Source organism: Clupea harengus, chromosome 20 (assembly GCF_900700415.2).
Source record: "Clupea harengus chromosome 20, Ch_v2.0.2, whole genome shotgun sequence".
NCBI lineage: Eukaryota > Metazoa > Chordata > Actinopteri > Clupeiformes > Clupeidae > Clupea > Clupea harengus.
In genome coordinates, this window is record NC_045171.1 from 15,787,790 (window position 1) to 15,803,068 (window position 15,279).

General features: G+C 42.7%; 2 protein-coding genes across 3 annotated transcripts in view; both read left to right on the plus strand.

Moving 5' to 3' along the window:
- The window catches only part of strc1 (stereocilin 1), a 28,651-nt gene extending 23,841 nt beyond the window's left edge, over nt 1-4,810 (plus strand). Inside the window, exons 23-28 of one of the 2 annotated variants that reach the window (XM_031557852.2) lie at nt 996-1,151; nt 2,070-2,212; nt 2,438-2,586; nt 3,067-3,164; nt 3,610-3,760; nt 4,262-4,810. In XM_031557852.2, the coding sequence (XP_031413712.1) occupies nt 996-1,151; nt 2,070-2,212; nt 2,438-2,586; nt 3,067-3,164; nt 3,610-3,760; nt 4,262-4,362 (798 nt within the window). In that variant the 3' untranslated portion in view covers nt 4,363-4,810. Of the gene's footprint in view, nt 1-995; nt 1,152-2,069; nt 2,213-2,437; nt 2,587-3,066; nt 3,165-3,609; nt 4,179-4,261 lie in introns of those variants that run through there. The other variant, XM_042702758.1, reaches the window with a different exon arrangement.
- A 2,810-nt stretch (nt 4,811-7,620) lies between these two features.
- On the plus strand, nt 7,621-15,229 carry eif3jb (eukaryotic translation initiation factor 3, subunit Jb). Its single transcript, XM_012834413.3, has 8 exons — nt 7,621-7,809; nt 7,928-8,019; nt 9,683-9,740; nt 9,911-9,999; nt 11,337-11,451; nt 12,838-13,014; nt 13,204-13,277; nt 14,089-15,229. Exons 1-8 carry the CDS (start codon nt 7,788-7,790, stop codon nt 14,227-14,229), a joined length of 768 nt encoding a protein of 255 aa, XP_012689867.1. The 5' UTR covers nt 7,621-7,787; the 3' UTR covers nt 14,230-15,229.
- The last annotated feature ends 50 nt before the right edge of the window (nt 15,230-15,279 follow it).

Here is a 15,279-nt window from a genome sequence, read left to right on the forward strand (position 1 = left end):
TGGTATTGTTAGCGTCCTGAGCTACAAGTTCAGCTTGCTTTCTATTAGGGCCTGGGTGTTGTTAGCGTCCTGAGCTACAAGTTCAGTTTGCTTCCTGTTAGTGCCTTGGTGTTGTTAGCGTCCTGAGCTACAAGTTCAGCTTGCTTCCTATTAGGGCCTTGGTGTTGTTAGCGTCCTGAGCTACAAGTTCAGCATGCTTCCTGTTAGGGCCTTGGTGTTGTTAGCGTCCGTAGCTCCAAGTTCAGCTTGCTTCCTGTTAGTGCCTTGGTGTTGTTAGCGTCCTGAGCTAAAAGTTCAGCTGGCTTCCTGTCAGGGCCTTGGTGATGTTAGCGGGAACTGTTGGTGTTGTTAGGGGGAACACTGCTGCCTGTAGGGTTAATTGGTAGTAAAACTGTGTGATGAAAGAACAAATGTAAACGTGTATACACAGAAGCCTGTGATGAAGATAAGATCAGATAAGATCCTGGTGTCCAAATGCATTTGTTTTTCAGCAGACAAAACTATTTGGGATGCTGTAGACAATCTACAGAGGGCTTTTATCTAACTGAAATGAAAGCGTATAGGAAGTACTTGTATCAAAATACATTTGCACAACAGCTCCAGCTGAGACAAAAGACAGCTGTTATGGTGCCCGGAGGGGACTGGAGATCTGAGTGACTGTCACTTCACGTGTGTTTTACTCCATTCTGGATCTTCAGCTCCTGGTTTGGAGCTAAAATGAGAAAGCAGCAGGATGTTGGCCTAAATATGTCATTTTCACACTTCTGATTCAGGGTTCTGGGTTCTGTTACCGCTGCCTAGAGGGATCGTTTCTGTGTCAAATTTCATTTGCTGTCTCAGTATGAAATTCTCAAGAAGTATTTTTTTTAATACACATTTAAGAGGGAAGTCCAACAGCTGTGCAAGCAAAGACAGGACAACAGCTGTGCAGAAAATTCAGGATCTGGCTGCTTTTGGCTATAATGTGACCCCCTGTTTCTCCGCTCCTGGTCAAGGTGTACGGCAGCGCCTCCAGCTTGTCCCCCTCCGTGATTGGCCAGCTGGGCCGCCTGTCCTCACAGTTCTCCGTGGAGGAGCTGGGGCAGCTGAACTTGTCGGAGCTGAGGGCTGTCGCCGCCCTAGGGGACATCAACAGCTGGAGCAGCCGGCAGGTGAGGACACGCATTCGCAGCAGTTACTGAGGAGATACTGCTGCCTTGCATGGAAACCAAAAAAAGCATAACATCAAATTCAATTTAAATCAATTTATTTATAAAGCGCGATTAACAATTGATACTGGCCTGAACCAATCCCTGTTCACATACACTCACACACTGTCTCTTAGTAAGCTTCCAGTATGCAGGTATATGCTAGCCTGGATACCAGACCGAACTTAGCCCCGCCCACAAATATTTTGGTTGGGAAGTTCGGTCTGGCATTACTCCATTGAGGAGAAATTATCTGCGGACAGACATTTCCGTACCAATCAAATTGTCAAGGCGGGCTTTATACGATGATGGACAGATGATCAACCATAACGTAATCAACCACGTCACCAAAGAGCTTTTGGGGTGAATTCGTTTTCAACAAACATGGCTGCCGTTGGAGAGCTGAAATGTGGTGATTCGAGTCTGTTTTAGAAGACATTGACAGCACATTCATTTTGAAAGAGGAACAGAGAAACGCGATCAAGGCATTTGTCGATCGAAAAGATGTTTTTGCCGTCCTTCCTACGGGATCCGGTAAAAGTTTAATGTATCAGCTGGCCCCATGGTCTACGTTATGGTCATACTACGTTGCTCTGATTGGTTCTAGATATATCCAATTGAGCGAAGAGGCATTTTTTTTCCTGGTTCGGTTGAAACACGCCCCATAATCACAGCCCATTGGAGCGGTATCAGACTCATATTCTGACTAGAATTATGAGTATGACATCGTCAGGCTAGGTATATGCATTATTTGGGGAACTACCACCCCCCCCCCCCACCACCACCCCCTCACAAACACAAAACCCTCACCCCTTCAAGAATCCTGTTTATGAGCTTGTGTAACTGTATGCCTGTGTTAATGTCATCTGCCCTCTTTTCCAGTTGTCTGTGCTGTTTCTGACAGTGTTGAACTCTAGCAAACTAACCCCCAGTCAGCTGGACTCCAGCACTCTGGTTGCCCTGGGATACATCATCTGTGGGCTCGAGGCTCCACTCATGCGTAACCTTAATGCTGTGGAGTTCAGGTGTGTGTGTGTGTGTGTGTAATTAGTTGACAGTACACAATGTGTATGTTATATGTAATAATTGTATATTACATGATTATTGCTGATTTATATGGTATGTAACATTAGTGAATGAGTATTTGGTAGCCACTAGCTCTTGGGAACTGGTTGCATGGATCACTGTGTTATATCTAAGGTATTTATAATGAGTGAAAGGTGTTTTTCTCCCTGCTTGTGCACGTCCAGTAAGGCTGTGTTGTGGCTAGGCCGCCTCAGACTGCAGTGCTCAGAGGACCAGCAGAGGGCGCTAGTAGGGCTGCTCAGCCACAGTCTGGCTTTCGGCCAGATCGGCACATGGGGAACCAGCGAGTTCCTCGAGATAGGAGCTGTCGCAGGTACACTACACGCCTTTTACATTGATGTTAGGATAGATTTATTCATTTGATTATGTATTTATCACACATGAATGTATTTATGACATAGGGAGGGAATGATATGTATCAACCACTTTACTATTGACCTCATTTCCCATTTGTTGCGTACGTGAAAAGAGTTTTAACACCACAACTCGGTTTCATTTGTAAGATCATTTGTGACACCTTAAACACACTAAAGACAGCATCTAGCAAACCAGTACATTAAGGAGGGAGAATGGTACTGCATTACAGAGAGAATCTTTATTATATTATATGCATATACTTTGTTGTATTATAAATCCTCAGTAGAGTAGAGTAGCCTGTGTCTAACCCCTCACATATTTATAGCGTTAGCACTGCTGTTGGTCCTCATCCACTGTGCTGCAGGCAGCAATAACATTAAAAACCATGTATGACTTTTGGGCCTGAGGGGAGATTGTGTTTTGCTCCGTGCTGCAGTGGGCCTGTCGGACATGGAGATGTCGTCTCTGGTGAGAGAGCAGATCGAAGGGCTCACTCCGCTCGCCGTGTCCCTCATCCCTCCTGAGAAGTTTGCTGTGAGTCACAGGACCACTCTCTTCACGTCACTGTAGTGTGGTCGTGACGTGTTGCCCTTGGGAGCTGATTTACATTGTTTATTTCAGGGCCAGATCATAGCTGTACATTAATTGTCACCTGTCTTCCCCAGGATTTGGTCCTAAAATCTTTTAATTTTAGCTCTATAAATTATCTCTTAATCTTTCATTTGAGACTTTGTGGTTTTGCTTATCTATATCTATTGGCTTGTATGTGGTGCTTTAAAGAATGTATTTGTTTATGTGACAGAGACAGTGCTTAAGAAATGCCTTGTGCCGGGCCCAATTAGAGCTGTACATTTATTCTCACTATCTCCCCAGGGTTATGACTTCATTACTGTTTCAGCGAAGACACCCTAGTTTAATTGGCACTTAAAAGCCTTGGAGACCCTTGTCCGATAGATGCATTCCTCCCTTCTCTGCGCAGGTGGTGTTTCGGCCCGTGCAGATAAGTATGTTCTCGTACGGGCAGGCCATCGTCGTGACGAAGGCCCAGCACTCTGCCTTGACTGCAGAGCAGCAGACTGCTCTGTCAATGGTCCTCAACCCCTGGAAGGACAAACCAGTGGACTTCAGAGGTACGGCTGTCCAAGGCTGGGGCCTATTGTCAAAGGGGGGGGGGGCTGACATGAAACGTTTGGGAACCATGTTCTTGCCCAAATATACACAATACACTATTTATTATGTACATTTGAGATGAAGATGCATGCAAACATTTGGATTCTGTTCATTCTCAGATAATGTTCACATTAACTATTGTACATGCTTAGTAGGGGCTGACATGGCATAGAGATGTATTGTAACACTGTATACATTATCAAGAGGACTGTTTTGCCCATTGAATAATCGTAATGTAAATGTTGACTTATTGGAGTGCTGGCACTGTTCTCATGCCTCCTCCACTGTGGTTAGTGTACGCTTTCAGCTCTGTTGCGCTGACACGGCTTTTGTGGTGGCAGCCGCCAGCCTGGATTCCCATCCTGCATTTTGTGCGTGTGTGTGTGTGTGTATGTGTGTGTGTGTGTGTGTGCATGTACGCCTGTGCGTAAATACCTGCCTCTGTGTGTGTGTATCCACAGGGAGGTCATCAGGGGTGGCTGTTTTTCCGTGCCCTCTGTGTCACCTGGGTGAACTGCTGATGCTGCTGTCACTGCAGCTCCTCTTCGCCTCCCAAGCTTGATGCATGGCCTACATTCTCCTCCTCCTCCTCCTCCTCCTCTTCCTCCCTCTCCTTCCTCAACACGTGCAGTATACTCCTTAAAAAACAGCACTTTACACTGACTGTCATGTTACAAGAATGATGTGATGTTAAGTATTGTTTGATTTTGAAATTTCACCAAAGACCACATTCAGGAAGTAAATAATATTATGAGTGAAGATAAAGAATGCACAGCACTGAATGTTGTTGTATAATTGTTGTTGTTAGGCTATTATTATTATTATTATTATTATTATTATTAGTATTATTATTATTACCACTACCTGTAGGTATGTTTAAGCCTATTGTGTGCTATTTCTATTTATAGTCACATCCCCTCTGTTGGTATGCGGACTTTTTATTTTCTTATAGCCTGCGCAATTGATTATGTTATCATTTATTTATCGATTATTTATTTATTGTTGTTTGTGTGTGATTTACCTGGGCCTATTTATTTATGTATTTGATTTATTATTTATTTTGTATTTATGTGCATGGTGTGAAATGAAAATAAAATGGATAAAAACAAGTTTTGCTGACATTTTGACTGCTTTGCCTGGCATGCAGTGGTGCTACTGATGATTCTATACGCAAGCAGAAATCTGCGGTGTCAGGCTTGCCTAGCTGAACCAACCTTGCAATCTCAACACAAGTAGAATTGCCTCGAAGATGACCGAACGCTGAAATCCACCTATGGGTTGGCCCAAGTCTTTACGGTGTGTCCAGTGTTGCCAGGTCCGCGGTTTTCCCGCGGAATTGGGCTACTTTTGAAGTGTTGCCGCGGGTTGCATTTTTTGTCCACTGGTTCGAGTAGACCTATTTTGCATGCAAATTACATAAATATCTTTAAATAAAAATCCATATTTTAAATGAAATAATTTATTTATACCCAAATCCTACCAAACTGACTCCAGATCAGCACGTACACACATGGACATGGATACATGCCCACATACACACACGCACCTAAAATGCTCTGTCTCCCGCCACTCGATCCCAACTCTACCCAACCCAATCTAATTACACAAGGCCATTTTAGGACCCAGGTGAAATAACTGTTTAGGGAAAACTGCTTTTAATGCTGGCATACTAAACATTTGGTGTTACTTTGTAGATATTACAATACATTTGGCAATGATAGCAATGCTGTTGGACTTTAAAAGCAGTGTATAAGGTTTGGCAGGGGCATATTTTGAGTTCTGATATTGGGCTGGTTTTTGGGCTGGTTTTGATTGGCCATTGGGCTGGTTTTGGGCTGGTTTTGATTGGCCATTGGGCTGGTTTTGTCACACAGACCTGGCAACCCTGGGTGTGTCCCACACCATTGGCACTAGTCGGACCTCTATGGGCGGCTTTTTGGCTGATTGAGCAAGTTGATTCGGTGGTTGAGCCTGTCAGTAAGAGTGATCACTCTGATTGGTGGTTCAGCTAAAAATGATAAATCGTAGGTTTCTTTTATCTCAAGCTCTCGACACAGGTCCAGGAAGTCGCTGTAGCAGGTAAATGGCCTGCTTTCATATAGCATCTTTCTACTCATAGACAGTGATGGCAGCCTGCACATCGGGAGCGGTTGGGGGTTCAGTGTCTGGCTCAAGGTCAGGAGGAATCGGGAACTAGCAACCCTCTGATTGCTGAATGTGTCCTCTACCTCCTGAACCACTGTCGTAGGTCTTTCCATGATTGCACCCATTTAGTGCAGATTTTCCTTATTTTTCACCCCTTTCTTTTTCCACAACCTAAAAAACCAAGGGCTAACAATACCAGAGCCAGTCGCAACTTCTTATCTCGATTAGAAGTAGCTATGTTACGAAATCGTCTGTGGTGTGTGAGAGTGGTGTGTGGTGTCTGGTGGTCTGTGGTGTGTGAGAGTTTGTTAATGGTTTGGTATAGAGAGTTTTTTCCTCTCACGCAAGTGCAAAACGTATGTGCTAGTTGGTAGTTGTGCAGCTCTTGATCTCTCAAGCAGTTATTTAACTACCACGGGTGTTATGTTGTTGATTTTCCAAAACCACATGCATTCTCTCAGAGATATTGCACATTTTCTAACACAGCGCAGGTACACTCAATTAAAGCCAACAGCAAATTAACAAAATACACCTCTTTCAACCACAAATAAGAGATACATAACAGCGACTTCACGCAGAGGCTCTGGCTTAGGGGCGCATTGAGCTCATGGGCCCCTGGGCCTGGGCCCGGTAGGCCCGTTCGGTAATCCATCCCTGCAATTTAGCTATCTAATGTCAGCACGTTAGCAAGGTAAGCCACAAGGTAAACGGCTCGCCAGCGGCGTGATTGGTTGTTGACCTGTCAATCTCACTATAAACGTCTCTGTTATCAACACAACTCCATGCGCCAGACACGCCCTCCGTCAACTCAACCTATACGTGTGAATCCACTGTAATGCTGGGCGAAATGAATTGGATTCTTCATAGAATTTTGTTTTTAGAAAAAATATATCTCAGCCCACATCGAAAAATTGGTGGAATGGCTTCCATGACACATGCATTGAGATAAACTTTATTGGTTCTAGTGATGATAGTTTATTTTCAGCCATAATTAAAAATGTTTCAATTTTGTTTATAATGAGGTGATTAGGAACTACAATGGCTATGTCAAAAAGATGATGTCATTGGGTTGCACACCTTACCGAGCTGATCAAAATGCCTATTTGAATTGATTGTCTGGATGAATTTATGAAACGAAAGGAGCAGTTTCGTTTATGAAATGAAAACAGAATTACAATACATCACAGATATTCTGACAACATTTGAACTGAACATTTGTTTTGGCTGATAACTTCACTGACATGGCTTCGTAGTATTTTTTTTGATAATTTGGTCTATGGGATGTCATCTGTCTCCGATTGGAATTAAACCATGAGGGGCGTAGGTTGTACTTTCTGAGCATGGTAGGATATGTGACTTGAGTTGTAGTCCCAAAGGAACTAGCTACAAGGAACAACGAAAGGAGCCATTTCAGAATTTTGAAAGAAGGCAAAATATTGTTTGACATTTTCACAGTTAGTTGTCTATTACTTTACAAACACTGCAACATATTTATTTTCGATAATTTCACTGATGTCGCTTAACAGTATTTTTTATTTATTTTAAATCTGGTCTATGGAATTGTATCAATGACTGTATTTATAGTCATTGGTCCATACTGATGTATAGCTAGCCTCCACAGTTGATGGATTTTACATGCTTTCAGATATAAATGCAACCGCTAGGAGCGTAGGTTTCCACTTGTCCTTCCTCTGTACACCAACGTTACACACCAACAGGCAAACCCCGCATCCGCCAGTATCCCGTCATTATCACAAAGAAGGCGCGTTGCCCTGGTGGAGCCCTGTCGATGCAAATACCACTGCAACTCTCCGTAGTTTAACAAACTCACACATAACCAAGATGGCGGAGTCCGACTCGTGGGGTAAGAATCGTAACGTCAAAGGAATTTTAAGCGTTTAGAGTAACTAAGTGATGGCTGATTAATTTAGTGGGTCGTTTTACGTTCTCTAAAATCTACTATTTGTGGCATTTCATCACAGACGCTGAGAGCTTCGAGCCAACTGAAGCGGGAAAGAAGCCAGTGGCGCTGCTGGACAAGTGGGAAGGCGAGGACGAGGATGAAGACGTTAAGGTAACAGGATAGCTAGGTAGTCGGTTAGCCGGTGAATACTCGCTATTTCAGTGTGGAATCTTAAGCAAATCTTTGTATAAATTACAGTAAATATAGTTTAGAAACCTGAGGTGTGTTTTTAAGCATGTTCTTTATCTCACGATCCTTCTTGTTTGCCTGTAAAGTCAGCTAGCACAAGTTAGCAGGATGTTACCGGCTAGCCGGCAAAGAAGTTAACAGGCAGTTAACCATTTAGATCGCTCACGTTCGGAAGTGAATTGATTTGGGTTTTCTTAATGCTACCGTACCTGTCAACGCATTAAAATAGCAACCAACAACTAGCACGGTATCATGTTGGCATGACGTTAGCTAACAAGTGTCGTCACATTAGCCGGCCGGTTAGCCAGCAACCACGTTGTCGTTCCGTATGCTGTGCCGGGAGACCTCGAGCATACGGTGCTCACGGCATAATTTTGAAAGTAAGCCATCCAGTAATGGGCACATTAATGGGGATATTTAGTCGCTACAGGCAGCAGTCTGTCACTTTTGTAGTACCTAAATGAGTTAACTCATCCTTGAGATGCCGCCAGTTGATACCAGCTAGCGTTCCTAGCTATGTACCTTTAGCTCGCTAAGCTAAGCAAACAATCTGTTCAGTTGGCAGACGTTTCCACATGTCAACTCAACGCTTTTGTTTCTTGTGGTAGCTTTAGCTATTGCAACACGTATTGTCAGTTGATATCGTTTTAACCATCAGCCGGTTAATGTGACAAATGAAACTTGTGGATCATGTGCTGTGAATGTATGGGTTTGATGCCTTCTGCATGACATACGTCATCCTGACTGTCATTTTGTGACATGTGACTTGAGTGGGTCAGTATCCCCGTAGTAGTCCCGGCTCCCGTAGCGATGTCTCAAATGATCTCTCAGATCAGGCGGTCGGTGGGATGGTGTCACTGTCCCGTTTTGCGGTGTTACGTCCCGCCCTTTGTGCACCCTGTTCCAGAAGCCTCTCCATTTTCACGTACCAACCCTCACTGAGCCTAGAAACGCCTAGCTTTGCTTTTCAAGCCTTTCCCTTAGACTCTGTACGCCAGCTGAGCACCAAGTGTGATTTGTCTAATGTTGGCCGTGACTGTGTCTCAACATGAGCCCAGATGGGCACCCAAAACAGTAATGGACAGGTCACCAGGTGCACCTTCCGTCGTTACTAGCTCTCCAGCAGCATAGTAGAGTTTTGGTCTTAAACTAGCATGCAAAAGCATGTGTCCTTCACATATACCATCAAAAAGAATTTGACAATGGTGCCAATGGTGCTTATAAAAGCATACCTCAAAAAGTGTTATTTTATTGGTACTTTACTCGTATTGGCTTGTCTGTTTGAATGCCAAGTAAATCAGATTAGCGGCATTGGTCAATAAGATGTGTAAATAAATCAAAGGTCCTTTTAATGGAGGCGACGCTAACCACTGAACCATAGATTTATAGACCAAGTGGAAGTGAGTTGCTCTCAGTCCAGTCTACTCGTCTTTGTGACGACTTCTTGGTAGTTTTTGTGTAGGCTACCATCTCCTTAGTCTGTTTGTAAACTTTGTTCATGCTTCCTGGCAGTCTGTTTATTCTTCTTAGTCCACTCCTCCTCTCGTAAGTCTTTCAGCTCTCTTGTTTTCTCCCCCTGCCACAGGACAACTGGGACGATGAAGAGGAAGAGGGAAAGCAGAAGGCGCAGGAGAATAAGCCAGGTGGGCAAGTATAAAAACACACCACAAACTGTAGGAAGGAATTCATCCTGCCATGGAGGGTTATGGACTGAGATCAGAATAAACCTACAGACAGGAGGCTTGACCCTTTACAATATGTTTAGAGAATACAATTGTGACTGACACTTGGACTTTTATCTTTATTTCTTCAGAAGCGAAAGTTTCAAAAAAGGAAAAATTAAGTGAAAAGATCAAAGAAAAGGAAAAACTACATAAACAACAGGAGGAGCTGAGGAAAAGGGTAAGTACGATGATAAATGATGAATACTTTCAGTTTAGATCTTTTTCTACACCAGAGCTCTGACAAACATGTTTGCATGTGTGGTTTAAAAAAAATAAAAAACTATCGGACAATACGGAAATGAGTTTGAGAACTCTACTCACCAGGCTAGGCTGAAGTTTGTCACTTACTTTCTTCATCTGATTTCTATCTCTATGTCTGTTTACATTATTAGATTACAATTTAAAAGGTGCTTAGTGAGGTTGTTGACATATTCCATTGGGTGAACACGTTATTAGGTTGCAGGTCGTAATGTGGACATGACAGACTTGACATTTTCACCTAGCTATATGGAATATAGTTAAAGGAAGTTTGAACTTTCCTCAGTTGTTTCGGTAGTCTTTACGTTTTACTTTTGCAGAGTAAATTCCAGTGAAAGGACGTTTGTATGCATTAGACTGCATTTAATTAAAGGCCCTCTACACTTGATATGTTTCCCTTAGTCTGCGATTCGGGTTTCAGCGTTGGAAATTTATATTTTAGTTCAACAGCCAATCAAATTACAGCCCTCCCTTCTATGCCTCCGAAGCACCATGTTGATTGGCTGGGATTGTTTATGGCTCGGACCGAGCCACAATGTTTGTTTCCATTTGCAGAACCGGGACTGTGTACGAACACCGGAGGGTTTTTGATCGCATACACAGAACGGACAGCTAGAGGACCGTGAGAAGCAATATACTGCATTTGTCAAAGTGTATGGCATTAGAATTGCGAACTCTGCCGTGAAAGGACGTTTTTGAAATTGTGTAGGCCTACACTACCCGATTGTGTATCATGTAGTGCTTTGTAGACTTGATGTTTTTCCCACTGCTTTGTGGCACGCAGTTAAAGGAACGTCATTGAATTGCTTTTCATGTAGTGCTTTGTAAACTCAACGTTTTCCCCTTCCTGTGAGACTTGTAGTTAAAGGATCTTTACGTATACTATTAGATTGCCTTTCATGCAGTACTCTATAAACTTGACATTTTCCTCTTTATGTATGATTAGCAGTTAAAGGAAGTTTAAATGTTGTATATGCCTGCGTTATTATGTTACAATTCATGCAATACTCTGTAAACTGCTCTGTGATTGTACTTGTTTTCTTATGTGTGTGTAATCTGCAGTAAAATGAAGTTTGATACTTGTCAAAGCCTACGTTATTATATTACATCTCATGCGGTGCTGTGTGATTGTTCTTTTTTTCTTGTGTGTGTAATCTGCAGGTAAAGGAAGTTTGATATTTGTATAAGCCATTATTAATACTATATAGCCTGTCATTCAGTGCGTTGTAAACGTGACGTTTTCTCCTTGCTGTACAGTTAAAGGAGAGCGAGGAGTCCAGAGAGCTGACCCCAGAGGAGCAGGCAGCCGAGAGGCTGAAGGCCCTGAAGCTCCAGGAGGAGGCTGACCTAGAGCTGGCCAGGGAGGCTTTCGGTGGGTCTTCCGCTCTTGTATTCCAACATGCAAGCAAAGCAAAGCGGAGTTTTGTGTACCATTCATTTTCTGACAGACATTGGTGACGTGGAAGAGCGAAGCTGGCAGGAAAAGTGTGTGTGTTGGGGGGGGGGGGGGGGGGTTTATGTGAATAAATAACTAATTTAACGGCCAATAACATGGTTTGTTGTCTTCGGCGGTTTAAAAATGGCAGAACTATGCTGTTCAATTTTCTAGAAAGGTTGTAGGGCCTTGTAAGGTGGTGGTGTTCTTGCTGGAGTGATACATATTTAATTACGCGCATACTTTCACGGAATGAAAGTTGTGAAATTTGTGGACAAAAGATAAATGTGTGGATAACTGTCTTCGCTACCTTGCTAGTTCACTCTGTTACACTGTTTCCACACGCCACTGCACACCAACACAGAACGAAGAGTGTTATGCTTAATTTGTATGTATTCTGCCTGCTGGGTATACACTTAGGTATATTTTTCATGTTTACGGGTGACCTTTATTCACTCAGCAGATGCTTTAATTGAAAGTGAGGATAGAAGTATGATACAGATGTACAGTCTTCTCCATGGCTGTCTTAACTCATTACCTTGGTGGTGTTAGCAAAGTGCTCTACCAGTTGTACTGCAGGAACCCTTGGCTAGGTCCATTTAACGGTCTTGGATAGATGCTTATTGCTTGAGGTGGCACAGTTTTACATGAATATGTCGAGGTACTAGACTAGCCTTTGGTATTAGAACTCCAATACTGCGGTCTGATGGTAAAAATAAATCCTCCAGATGACACAGCACTTTTCCCCTGGGCTGCTTCCATCTCATGCTTCCACAGGTTCAGCTATGAACTTCGACCTACCAGAATCGAATCGTGTGTGTGTGTGTGTGTTCTAGGCATGTGAAGTTGTGCCTGTAGAATGGTGATGCTTGTGATTTTAGATTTTTTTTTTACAAAGTGGACAGATAGTTGCTGTGCGGCATGGTGGAGACCACACAGAAAAGTGGCTTTTAAACATTCATATTTGGAAGTGACTAGGTACACATATTAACACTGAATAGACAAAGCCGACACGTAACTGTGAAAGTCCCTTTGTGTACTTGCATGTGCTGTGCAACCCCTTTGAAGAGCTTACATCCATTAATCCCACTAAAAGACTCCACGTCTACTGAGGTTGTATAGGGATAATGGATTTTCTGGATAGCCACGCACAGCGCATCTCTTCAAATCTTAATATCCTTATTCAGTTCTTGTTTAGGGGATGTTATCAGAACATGTGGTCACTTGGAATAACCATTTGTAGAAACTGTCAGAAATTCAGTGTTTTTTTATGAAGTGTCATGTATTAAGAGTGTAACTAACTAATTAAGTGTGTGCTTTCAGGTGTGACTAGCGAAGCCCCACAAAACAGCGATTCTGGAATCGACGCCATCAACCCCTCGTCCAGAGAAGACTTTCTCACGTTTGAGAAAATGCTGAAGGAAAAGATAACACAATACGAGAAATCTGTCCATTATTCTACCTTCTTGGAGTCCCTGTTTCGTGAACTTTGTATTTCATGTAAGTTTGGTATCTTTGCCTGAAGAGTGTGTGTGTGTGTGGTAGGGGTAAGCGTAGCGTTATTGTATTCCCATTGGACCACTTGCTCAAGCTTGGAATTGTTCTCATGTGAACTTTGTCATGGTGTTGTTTACTCTTCAAATGACTCCTCACCTAATGGGTTTTTCCCATCATTACTCTGGTCTGCAGTGGAAATGGAGGACATGAAGAAAGTCAGTAATTCTCTGACCGTTCTACTTAATGAAAAACAGAAACAAGAGAAGGTACGTTCAGTAGTCCTTGTGTCATTTTAAATGTAGCATGATAACGCTTTTTTTTTTATCTGTATACGGGGTATTCGTTTTATTTTGTCAGTAAGGTATCAAAGCCTTTGGTCCTTGGAGTTAATCAACGTGTCCTGACAATGAAGCTACAGGAAAACAAACCGCATCCATGTTTTTGTAGTACTGTCATAGCGTAGCTGCACCGGTTAGCGGCCAGTCTTGTTAAACAATCGATAAGCTAAGTCTATTAATAGATTAACGATTAGCGAACGTTGCTGATAACCCGCGCATGCCGTTATTATATCCCGTTACGATAGGCTCCCTAGAATACAACTCAGCCTTTTTCTTTTTTCCAGAAGCTTGCAATACATAATCACTTTTGTGCAGCCCTGTTAGTACCCCATTTAGCCCAGACCGTTTCTCTAAGAGTTGTGATCGCATGTTGCAACCCTCAGCTAATATCTCAGGCTCAGGCAGTCGTCAGTGGTCATTTTAAGCACCCCTACACATAAAGTAACTGAGGCATTGATCAGCTCCTGAGGTTTGCCATCTCTCATGAAGTGTCGTTCCTGCCGTGCTCACTAAGGGGAGCTGTTGAGCTATATTGGGACTTCTTCATAGCAGATTTGCTGTTGGATGTTTAATAACGCAATGAAAACGAAGCACCCATGCTTGCACCCCCATGTAGAAACATCCATGTGGTTAAACAAATTTGACTTATATGAAGGACAAAGCCAAAGCTATCTCAAATGTTTGGTGTGTGTGTGTGTGTGTGTGTTTATTTGTGTTTTGGCTTTATTTTGTCCTTTAGCAACTCGCCAAGGGGAAAAAGAAAAAGAAAACCAATCTGAATCTGGCTGGCGGAGGCGTGAAGGCAAAGAGTAGAAACGACTTTGACGACTACGGCGAGGCAGGCGGTGGGGGCTACGATGACTACGAGGAGTTCATGTAACCACATCTTCGCCTCCCATCGCTCGCGTCCGATCCCCCCCCCCCCTCCCCCAAAAAAGGAAAACAAACAAACAAACACTCAACCAGCGTGTCCCTCGTGCAAGTTCGTGCCACCTGGCAAAGCTGGCTGAACAAACATGTCAACCCTGTACTCCGCTCTCGCCGTGAGGGCCACATCAAAGGGAGCTGCTTACACCACTTTTTGTCTTTTGGTCAACAGAAAGAGAATGAGAAAATATACATATATTATTATATATTGAATTGCCTTGTACTTTTCCTTTTCTTTTTTTTCTCTTTTTTTTTTTTCTTTCCTCATTATTTTGTGAATCGGCCAGCCTTCTAAAAACAAGAGCTTTATGAAGTAAGTCCAGCGCTTCAAGTGTCCTCGTACGTGGCTGTGCTTAACCTACACATTTTAGCCTGATTTTCTTTTTCCCTCAAAGAAATAGAAGTACATTTTCAGAAATTGAATCATGTTTCATTATCAACAGAAAACAATGGCTGACAAAAAGTATTACTTTTTTCATAATTGCAGTGACCTAGAAACTAATTTGATGCTCTATGCAAGTAATTTCATTCAATGTTTATATTACTACTTGGAATATTTTGCTTACCTGGTGAATAGGTTTTTTTTCTACTGGGAAGTGTGTAGCATCTAGAACTTCAATTGCCAAACACAGATCTGATGCGCATGTCCTCAATTTCCAAAAAGTTGCTTTTAAGTTACCAGTTTCCAGTGCTTTTTAAACACCCTACGTGTTGTTCAGGGCCTGAAGTGTTGGATTAAATCAGAATTAATCATTAGTCATGAAGGGATGCAAACGAAAGTGATATTCGTGCATTTCATGGAATGCAGCTTTGCCCCGTTTGCAGCCATCTTCTCGTTCTCTCTCTTTCTCTGGAGTAGTCCTTGCAAGCAGAGTCTAAGAAAATTCTTTAAAACAAGGAATTTTAAAAAACAAAACAAAAAAAAAACCTCAATAAATGTTATTTCAGATTGACCTGGATATTTTTGTGCGTTTTTAAAATGGGAGCGGAGGCTGGTTGTGTA